This window comes from Jaculus jaculus, chromosome 3 (genome assembly GCF_020740685.1).
Source record: "Jaculus jaculus isolate mJacJac1 chromosome 3, mJacJac1.mat.Y.cur, whole genome shotgun sequence".
Classification (NCBI taxonomy): Eukaryota; Metazoa; Chordata; class Mammalia; order Rodentia; family Dipodidae; genus Jaculus; species Jaculus jaculus.
In genome coordinates, this window is record NC_059104.1 from 174,522,753 (window position 1) to 174,533,976 (window position 11,224).

Consider the following 11,224-nt stretch of genomic DNA (forward strand, 5'->3'; position numbering starts at 1 on the left):
TGGTGAGTTTCATGTACAAACCTGTATATATGATCAAGAATAACAAATTGTTTCCCACAAAGTCATTTCCTAACAATTCTGTTATAGTTTCAACTATTTATTTTTCAAGGTAGGGTCTCGCTCTAGCTCAGTCTGACCTGGAATTCACTATGTAGCCTCAGGGTGGCCTCGAACTCATGGTGATCCTCCTACCTCTGCCTTTCAAGTGCTGGGATTAAAGCATGCGTCACCACACCAAGTTTTTTTTAATATATATTTTTTAAAGGCTGTTGATCTTCTATAAATTAAAAACATAATTGTTTATGATTGTGTCCATTTTCTTTGTGTGTTCATGGGTGTCAGTGTGGTGCACTTGTGGGCACCTGCGTGTTAAGAGGAGAGCTCTGTGTGTCCTCCTCTGTCTCCCTTCCCATGCTGCTTCCCTGAGATGGAGTCTCTCTGTGAACCTGAAGCAGCTATTCTCTTTTGGTCTGGCTGATTATCAGCCTCAGTGACTCTCAGATCTCCACTCTCCACACTGCAGGGGTCACAGGTTTGTTTGTCTGTGCCCAACTTTTAACATACATGCGAGAGACTCAAACTCAGCATATTTGTCAGTTCTTCTCTTTCAATCGAATCCTTTTCACAGTTAGTTTACAATAAATAGTACTAGTAATATGGTCAATTTCAAGTGTTAAGTTGACTAAGATGTGATTGACAAATGCTTTATCTAACACCACTCCCAATATGCTATTGATGATACTTTTAGATAAGATTGTTGTTTAGCACACAATGACAACTGTAGAGTATTCCTTCCTCCTGTGGATGTGTCCTGTGCAATGAGTGTCAGGCCTTCAAGACGGACGTCCTCAGAAGAGGAAGGACTTCTGTCCCCAGCCTGCTTTGGACTTTGGAAATCAGGACGAAGTCTTGCCAGAATTTTCAAAGTGTGCATCCACACTGCGGATTTTCAGACGGTGCACCTACCCTGGATTCTGCTCACTACGACTGTTTTGCAAAGGATGTAAATAAGCACTAGAGGCCAAGGGAAAGGTCACAGTTACAGATGTTCTTTTCACAGTCTGACATCTTTTAAAGCACACACACTACCGGGGGACTTTTATCTAAAACATTTCCTTCTATCAACCACCTGCTGTTCAAAGTAAATATGGAGACCCCACATCTGAACAGGGCAGGCCAGTTTGTACTAGAATACCTTTCTGAAACAAAGCCCATCAAAAGCTTTCATGTCAATTGTGATAAACACTTTTTGGAATTTATTATGCAACAAACTTCAAATGTGATATGGAAATCAAGGTGAGAGGAACTTTGAAAAGTAAAGGAGAACAACTTCTTAGACAGCTCAGAATGTGAGGAACAATGTAGCAGTGAGTCTTAGATTTCCCTATGCTTCCCCATACTCTGAGCTGCCATGGCACGCCCTCTGCTCTAGGACCATCCACAGCGTCATAGAAAATAACACTTGTCATTCCTAATGAGAAAACTGGGGACTAGGTGATCTTCTCTGAACAGACAACCTTGGATCATATTCGCCATAGTTCACACAAATACTAGTGAAACAACATTACCTTCCTGCTCCCCCAGGTGTCAAAGACACAAAGCAGGGGTGATTTCACCTCACCCTCCCTTCTACTCTATCTGGCTGAAGCAGGAATCCCACTGGGAAATGATCCTCCACTGTCCCTGGTGGTAGAGTTGGCGAGATGCTGCGTTGGCTGTGCTCAGCCCTGTAACCTCCTCTCCTGCGTGTGACTATGGGAAGCTGTGCTCCCGCCCCTCCTGGCAACAGCAAGTGTGAACCAGCTCTCCGCTTCTGTTTAGCAGTGTAGACTAATAGTGAGCAGGATTTTTTTCTGAAGCAAAGAGGCCTGAAAATCAGAATTCTTTATTAGGAAGGGATGTGGGTATCCAAAAAATGTCCATTCTCCAATGAAAACACCAGTCATAATCAGAACCAAAAATATTACAAACTGAATGAGATAATAGACAGAAACACTAAGGTGAACCTGATGGCGAGTACGCTGGACACAGATTATTAAAGCACCTACTTAAAAGCCTCCATAAATAATCACCAGCTGTATTGAAAGAGATGAAGATAATAGAAATGTGGGCAAAGAAATAGAACAAGAACCAAATTATAAGCTGTAACACTGTACCCACTGGCGATGTTATACTTACACAGGCGAACTCTGGTATGGGATGCAGTGGACTGAAGAAAGAGCCACACACCACAATGCACTGTTTGTTCAAAACAGTCCAGATAGAGGAGTTGGAATCTTCTCACGACAATGATACGTGTTTCAGGTAATGGATAATAGCAGGTAATAACCATCATTTCATCATTACTTAATATACTCATGATTTGCATAATCACATTAGATGCCTAAATATGCATAATTATGCATGACTATGTCCTAAAGTTAAAGATGAACAAAAACCCAAATGGCAAAACAACTTAAAATTAAATGATAAAACGGAAAAGCAGAATCATCAAAATTAAATGATTGTGTTGGGCTCAATAACAGAGGGAAGGTATAGAAGACGGAGCCGTAGAACCAAGATACAGGGGCTCTAAATGAAGATAAGCAGAAGTTGTAACTGTGCCTACCTGCGAGGCAATGAAATTGAGTCAACATTAAGATGTCACGTGCTCCACAAGGAAAGGACAATGGCAAAGGGGAAGTTGATAGTCAAAACAGTAATGGGTGAAAACATCCTAACATTGGTGAAAGAAACAAAAATAACTGGGTGTGGTGGCGCATGCCTTTAATGCCAGCACTTGGGAGGTAGAGGCAGGAAAATAGCCATGAGTTAAAGGCCAGCCTGAGCCTACTTACCCAAGTTAGCCTGGGCTAGGGCAAGACCCTACCTTGAAAAAACAAAAATAAAATAAAATAAGTGCTTAGTGTTCCAGTGGATAGCAGGAGTAGTCTAGTTACTAGTATGTTACCACACTTGAATGTGAGAATATGTGCCAACAGTAAGACAGCAGTCATGCCACTATCGCACTGTTGGGCACATCTTGCCTGGTTTGGCAGTTCTGTAGCTCACAGGGTCATGGCTCTAGAAGTTTGTTGGCTTTTCTCCCCCAGCATCTGGCATAGTCCTTTCCAGCACCATGGCAGCTAGTCAGCAGGAAGGAACTTTCCAGATCAGTTTCAGCTTGATTTTTTTCAGCAACTTGCCATCAAAGTACGTGGTGTCTTTAGAAAAATGGTCTGTCCAGATAGTTCTGGTGGACAACCAAGAACATTGGCAATGGCCTGCATTGTTTCGGTGGCCCCTGGCGCCTCCTAGAGCAACAACTCACTGGGAGGTGTCCCACCTCTGCAACTGGGATTTTTCTGAAACAATCTATGGTTTCTGGGCACGGTATTTTACATTCATACTGTACTTCTGCCAAAACTCTCTTTTCTAGCTTACATTTTAATTAGCTAAAAAGTAGATTTCCATATGGCTTATTCATAACCTCTTTAGTTTTGCTAATATACCCAAACCTTCCTGTCTTCCATTTCTCTCCCCTCTCTTGGTCACACTTAATCATTTCCACCCCTAGTATTCTACCCTCTACTTTCATATGTACTATCCATTCCCCCTTTGATCCCCTTAATCTCTCTCCTCTCATAGCTCCTTTCTAGCTTCGTAGACTCAACTAACTCTCACCCAAATTTATGCAAATCTAAAAATGCAAAATCTGGGAATAACATGAAAAAGAACATGGACCATTTGTCTTTCTGAGCCTAGTTATCTCACTAGTATAATCTTTTCTAGATCTATCATTTTCTTCTAAATTTTATAGTTTAATTTTCTTTATAGCTGAATAAATCTCCGTTTTCATAACATGTTCATTAATCAATCAGAATCTAAGATGACTAAGTTTCCTAAGTATTATGAATAGAATAATAATGAACATGTGTAAGCAAGTATATTTATAGTAGTATGTAGAGTCCTAACAGTATGTGCCTAAGAGTAGTATGGCTAGGTCAATTATTGATACCTTTTCAGCCTTTTGAGAAGCTGCACTGATTTCCATAGTGGCTGTACCAATTTCTCTTTCACCAGAAGTGAGAGCTCTCCCATGCACTTGAGCAGCATTTGTTTTACTTCTTCTTTGAATGTCTGAGTGAACTACAGTAAATCCATCTGGACATGGGCTATTTCTTGATGGGAGTTTTTGAAAAAAATTGCTTTAGTCTTGATTCTTGTTCTAGATTTATTTAATTTATCTTATCTAGGTTTAAATTTAGTAGATCATATACATCTAACATTCATATATAGGTTGTTCATTTAGTGGAATATAGATTTTTAAGATATTTCCTTATGACCTCATGACTTTCATTAGTATCTGATGTAATATCTCCACTTATAGCCTCTTATGACTGTTTTCTTTCACATTTCACCAGAGGAAGTGGTATAATAAGCACTGGCTATGCTCTTATCTAAAATATTCATTCTCAAGTACCTTCTCAATTGAAATCTAAATTCCCTAACAGTTGCTTTATTTAGTAACTTACTTCAGGGTTTACTCACTTTCTAGAAGGTGCTTAATGTTGAACAAATAATTTTGAAAGGAATGACTGGATGAATGATATTCCCTTATCTACCTGGGAAGCCTCAGTGGTCATTATAACAGAGATGAGAAGCAAGGCAATCATGTGAAAAGTAGTCAGCTAGGGACACTCGCCCCAAAGAATATACATGAAGCTCCGCCCTAGTGAGACTAGAACTTCAGTTGGATCCATCAAGGTGAAGGTGAAGACGAGGAGCAGCTTCCTGAATCCTCTCTATCATGCCCTGAGCTTGGCTTCCCATCAGTGGGCCATTTCTGAGTCTGTACACACCTGGTCCCACCCGTAAATCAAGCTCATGGATGTACATTGGAACTAGGCAACGAAGCTCATCTCTACAGGATTTTATGAAAGGATCTGATCTAAGTTGCCTTGTGGGTTATGTGCATTTCCCTCTGAGAGCCCTCCCAGCAGGGCTTTGGGGCGTCTCCCTTGGCTTTGGAGTCATTCCTGCTTTATTTCTACTCCCTCTTACTTATACCCTCTCTTAAAGCAAATCTTTCATAAGCTTATACCCAGAAACCTTTTTACTAAGACTATATTTTTTTAAATTCCCACAGTTATGTGACCCCAGGGGATTGTGGCCACAGTTTAAGAAGTTGTGCTTTCGAAAGAGGGGCCTAAATTCTGGAAGAAGATCATAGAAGAATTTACTGTAACTGTGGCCTTCCTCCCTCTCCTCCTCCTCACCCTCCTTGTTCTCCTTCTCTCTCTCTCTCTCTCTCTCTCTCTCTCTCTCTCTCTCCATGATATAAGCACCTTCCTCTGCCCCACGTTCCCACTGCCATGATCTTCTGTCTCAGCTAAGGAACCAAATAAAGAAGAAGTCAGCTGACCACGGACTGAAACTGTGAACAAAATTAAAAGAAAATAAATCTTTCCTCTTCTAAAAAAATTTACCCTTTTTTGTGTCTACATTTTGTTTTGTTTTGTTTTGAGGTAGAGTCTCACTCTAGCCCAGGTTGACTTGGAATTCACTATATAATCTCAGAGTGACCTTGAATTTATAGCAATCCTCCTACCTCTGCCCCCTGAGTGCTGGGATTAAAGGTGTGCACCACCATACCTGACTTCTTTGTGTCTACATTTTTTGATTCTTTGCAACTATAGAGAAGAGCTTGAAAGACCCTGGCATGAGGAGTTCTAAGCCCATACAGAGCCCTGGGAGGCAATGTCAGCTCTCAACTCTGCAACAATTACTAAGGCGCTTGAATATGGTAAAAGCAGTGGTCTAAATATTGCATGCTATCATCCAATCTAACCTGAATCTTAAATATGAATTAATTTTAATAATTGAAAATATTTGGGAAAATGGTTTAAATGAATCCTCAACTCTGTCATCTGTAAAAATATGATAAGGATTTATCAAAACATTGGGAGAGTAAAATGAGACAATGCATGCAAAGGAAGCTTTGAATGAAAGTCAGTTAGTGGTTAGGAAGTATTAGGGATACAAAACAGGGTTTTATAAAACTAGGACTAGCCAGAAAGTTAGAGTGAATCTTCAGGTTAAAGATTGAAGATTGTATTTTCCTCCATCATGATTTATTAGTCAAAACCAGTTGTCATCTCTTTTAGGTACAAATTATGAAATAATAACTTTTATCTTAAAATTATTTATACTTCTTTTACTCAAGGTTTACTATATAACACTAACATTTTATATTTTTAGCTATAAAAATGCACATATGGAGGGCTGGAGGGATGGCTTAACAGTTAAGGCTCTTGCCTACAAAGCCAAAGGACCCAGGTTTGATTCCCTAGGAACCACATTAGACAGATGCACAAGGTGGCGTGTGTGTCTGGAGTTCATTTGCAATGACTGAAGTCCTTAGTGCATCCATTCTCCCTCTCTGCCCCCTTTCTCTCTGTCAAATAAATAAACCAAACTAAAAAATAAAAAGAACCTGGCATGCTGGCCCACACCTTTAATTTCAGTACTCGGGAGGCAGAGGTAAGAGGATCACTGTGAGTTTGAGGCCACCCTGAGACTACATAGTGAGTTCCAGTTCAACCTGGGATAGAATGAAACTCTACCTCAAAAAACCAAAAAAACCAAAAAAAAAAAAAAAAAAATTTGTACATATGAAGTTGGAGAGATTACTCAGTGGTTAAGGCACTTTCCCAAAAAGTTTAATCACCCAGGTTTGATTCCCCATTGCCCACATAAAAGCCAGTTGCACAAAGTGGCTGGAGTTTGTTTGCAGCAGCTAGAGACACAGGAATGCCCATTCTCTGTCTGTCTCTATTCTATCTCTCTCTGCTTGCAAATAAATAATAAAAAGTACTGTAAAATGTATGTATATTGAATAATTGTTATTTAAAACAGATTGTCCTTCCTACATTTCTCAAGGTCTTAATGGAATATCTCACATCAATCCCTGTAAAGCACCTATAAACAGAAGACACATTGAAGGAACCATGCTAAAGTGATCCATTTTCTGGTTATGGTTTAATATACTAGAACATGAAATATCAAATAAATTTAGAGACACTTACCTGAATTAATTTTTCAGTATATTATCAAAAGGAAGTACACCAATACTTACAGGAAAGAAAAAGTAATCACTTGAGACTGACAGACTCCATAACAATTAATTATTTTGTGTGAGATGAAATGTTGAATATTCACCTGAGAATGAAACAATGATCCCCAATGGATTTGAATTCACATTTGAATTGAGTCTCTTCAGAGACTTATGCACAATGATAAACATAGTAGCAGACATTTGTAGCAGCTATTATATAATCAGAATAACACTAACTTCCTTAATTTAAGATGAATTTTCATTTCAAAAGGTAAGACTTGGTATTGTGAGGAAATGTGGTTCACTGTTTTCCATTTATCATCAGAGAATATGCTCTTCTTTGAAAACGTACCTGTATTCATAAGCCATTGGAGAGAAACAAATCATGTGCGATCAAGCAATCATCTTAGAAAGAAAACAATTTAGCTGAATGAAACTGTATTTTCATAGCCAAGTTCTTATAAGTAAGCAAACATGACTCAGTTTTCATAAATTCCTTATCTATTCACAGATAAGAGCAGAAAACTAGTCTTTAACAGTATTGATGATTAGCAACAGTGAAAATGCTAATAGATTCACTTGTTCTGAAATGCTGTGATGTCTTGCTATCAGCAAATGTCTTGAGGAAGGGTCTGCTTTGTTTATTGACTACACAGTCCAGCATCACAAGCCCCAGACACTGTGGGTAAACACAGGATATAAAGATAACATCTTGAGAGATGAGAGTCAATCTAATCTTTAGGTGGCTGACCTGAGTAAACTTCATAACACTTTAAGTTGAATATATATTCACCAATATACTGTGTTGAAAAAAATCACATCATTTCATTCAGTTGTACTCCAATTAGAAAACACTGTCCCATTAGGAAAGTTTTGGTGTGTGTGAATAGATAAACATTAAAAATAAGGTTCGAAGTATAATGTTTACATTGCAATTCAATTGACATTTCAAAAATTTGATAAAGCAATGGTTAATAATAATAAAATAAAAATAATTAAGTCATTTAACAATATCTATATATATACAAATATATATAGATACATGTTTTTAGCCTTGTGTTCTTTCAAATTTTCTCTTGTCATGCTGCCAAAATTTATGTTCCATGCTTTAAACATTGTCCTTAAGGGGTGGAGAGATGGCTTAGTGGTTAAACACTTGCCTGTGAAGCCTAAGGACCCAGGTTTGAGGCTCAATTCCCCAGGACCCACGTTAGCCAGATGCACAAGGGGCGCATGAGTCTGGAGTTTGCAGTGGCTGGAGGCCCTGACACACTCATTCACTCTCTCTCTGTTTCTTTCTTTCTCTGTCACTTTCAAATAAGTAAATAAAAATAAACCAAAAGAATTTTTAAAAACTGTCCTTAAGACATAGCTTGTTTAAATGATAGTGGACAATACTACTAGCAAAGTGTATATTTTATGGCAAGTTAACCTGCCATGTCTCCCAAATTTACACATGCCCTCAAATTTAATACAATGCTTTCAGTATAGTATAGTTGGTAAAGGAATAGACTAAGTTTAACTTGCCTGGGGAACAAATCCTAATTCTACCACTTTTTATGAAACTGTTAAGTTACCTTTTGTGTTGGTGCATTGGTGATTGAATATTTTAATGATCACTTAGCCCTTTGTTATATTAGCACTATGTTTATATGTTTTACTACTTTATTATTTTTATTATTTAATTTTTATGCATCTCACATTTTAAATCTTTAGCGATAAAGTCATATTTTTATATTTTATTGTTTCTTACCTTATTTTATTTTTAGTATATTAACTATGATATATGTATACTATACTATATATGGTACATTTCACTGTAGGAATTGTACTATAATTGTGTAATTTAGTTTTACTAATACTATAGAGTTCTGTATTTAAAAGATACTTTAATATCTATCACATAATTTACTGTGTACAAATATAAAACTGATATACATTATTTGCTGAAAAAAAATTTAATAGTTTTCTTTAACAAATATGAAAAGAGATGTATTACACATAAAAGTCCAAAGTAAAGCATCAATTGTTAGTCCAGATTTTTCTTGAATCCTCTAGTTGTGTGTAACAACTCCCATCATATTATAATAAAACTTTAAATGCAAATTCATAAACAATTTCACGTCATGTGTTCATCACAGCTCTGTGTCAGCAGCAGCTGCACTGCCCCATGGAATTCCTGGCACAGGGGAACCACACTGCAGTGACGGAGTTCATTTTACTGGGCTTAACAGATGACCCAGTCCTGTGTCTGATCCTCTTCATGGTCATCCTGGTCATCTACCTGGTGACCGTGTTTGGCAACCTCAGCACAATCCTTCTCATCAGGGTCTCTTCTCAGCTCCATCACCCCATGTACTTTTTCCTGAGCCACTTGGCTTTTGCTGACATATGCTACTCATCCTCTGTCACACCCAACATGCTTGTGAACTTCCTGGTGGAGAGGAACACCATCTCCTACCTGGGATGTGGCATCCAGCTTGGAACAGCAGCTTTTTTGGGACCAGCTGAATCTTTCCTTCTGGCTGCCATGGCCTATGATCGCTTTGTGGCCATTTGCAGCCCACTGCTTTACTCAACCAGAATGTCCACACGAGTCTGTGTCCAGTTACTTGTAGTAGCCTATGTAGGTGGTTTTCTTACTGCTTCCTCCTTTACACTTCCCTTCTATTTTTTTGTCTTCTGTGGATCAAACACAATCAATCATTTCTTCTGTGATTTTGCTCCTTTAGTTGAACTCTCCTGTTCTGATGTCAGTGTCTCCATAATTGCTGCCTCATTTTCTTCTGCCTTTGTCCTTTTGGTGACAGTGTCTGTCATAGCCGTCTCCTACATCTACATCCTCACCACCATCCTGAAGATGCGCTCCACGGAGGGCCGCCACAAGGCCTTCTCCACCTGCGCCTCCCACCTCACTGCGGTCACTCTGTTCTATGGCACCATCACGTTCATTTATGTGATGCCCAAATCCAGCTCCTTCACTGACCAGAACAAGGTGGTGTCCGTGTTCTACATGGTGGTGATCCCCATGTTGAACCCCCTTATCTACAGTCTGAGGAACAATGAAATTAAGAATGCTTTCAAGAGAGAACTTGGTAGAAAAATATTTTCATAGAAACGTTACTTATTTTGTAGGATTTGCTATTGGAATGTTATCTCATGTCTGTGGTTGAAATACATGTTCTGGAGGGTGTAACAGCACAAACTGTTCATCTGTCACATGGGTGTCTGAGGTGGGAGAGTCACCATGAGAGCCAGTCCAGCCTAGGGTTACAGAGTAAGTTGCACATCATCCTGAACTAGAGTTCAGAGCCCTAGCTCAAAATGTGCAATTGTGTAAGACAGTGCTGATTTTATTTCATTTTTTTGCCAGTTTGTTATATGTGTGTGGTCTGGTGTATGCACATGTGTGTGCAGATGCACATATCTTGTACACACACACACACACACACACACACACACACACACACACGAAGGAAAGAAGAGAATGCCAGCTTACCTCTTCTTTTCATGCTGCTTCTTTCCAGTGGAGTGTTCCTGAGCCATCTTTGGTCACGTTGGCTGGCCAGAAGCCCCAGCAATTCTTTAATCTCTGCTTCCTAAAGGACTGGGTTTTCAGGCATGCATGGCCATATGAAGATGTTAATGTGCATTCTGGGATATCAAACTCAATGTAAATCCAGGCTTCTCAGGCCCTCATGGTTGCAAAGAAAGTACTCTCAACACTTTGTATCATCTCACCGGCCCCAAGAATTTGTCTATTTTCACCAGAGGCTTAGACTTCCAGTATGGATGGTAACTATAGTCATGACCCAGTACATTCTGAAAGAAAATGACAAAGCAGAACAGATAACAAAATTGCTGAGGCTGAGTATTTGTGTATTTCATGGATAATTCTAATACAACTAATAAATTTTATGGTTTTGTCTCTTCATCTTTTATTATGGTTGCTGAATTTGCATTGTCCCAGTTTCTTCTTGTTATGCTTTATACCATTGGAAATGTTTACTTTGTGCCATTGTATGTTGGAAGTATATAACTTGTTTCATTTTACAGGACTCACAGTAAAGTCATAGTCTTAAGGTTAACAAAGACTATGGGAACTTTGGACTACAAACAATTTGCAAT

General features: G+C 38.8%; 1 protein-coding gene across 1 annotated transcript; it reads left to right on the forward strand.

Moving 5' to 3' along the window:
- The first annotated feature begins 9,266 nt into the window (after positions 1 to 9,266).
- LOC101606231 (olfactory receptor 502-like) lies at positions 9,267 to 10,211 on the forward strand. Its single transcript, XM_004650899.2, has one exon. The coding sequence runs from the start codon at positions 9,267 to 9,269 to the stop codon at positions 10,209 to 10,211; it is 945 nt and encodes a 314-aa protein (XP_004650956.2).
- Positions 10,212 to 11,224: the final 1,013 nt, after the last annotated feature.

Bases quoted from the DNA above. Each gene is read 5' to 3' on its own strand.
- LOC101606231 (XM_004650899.2), top strand. From the start codon at position 9,267: ATGGAATTCCTGGCACAGGGGAACCACACTGCAGTGACGGAGTTCATT.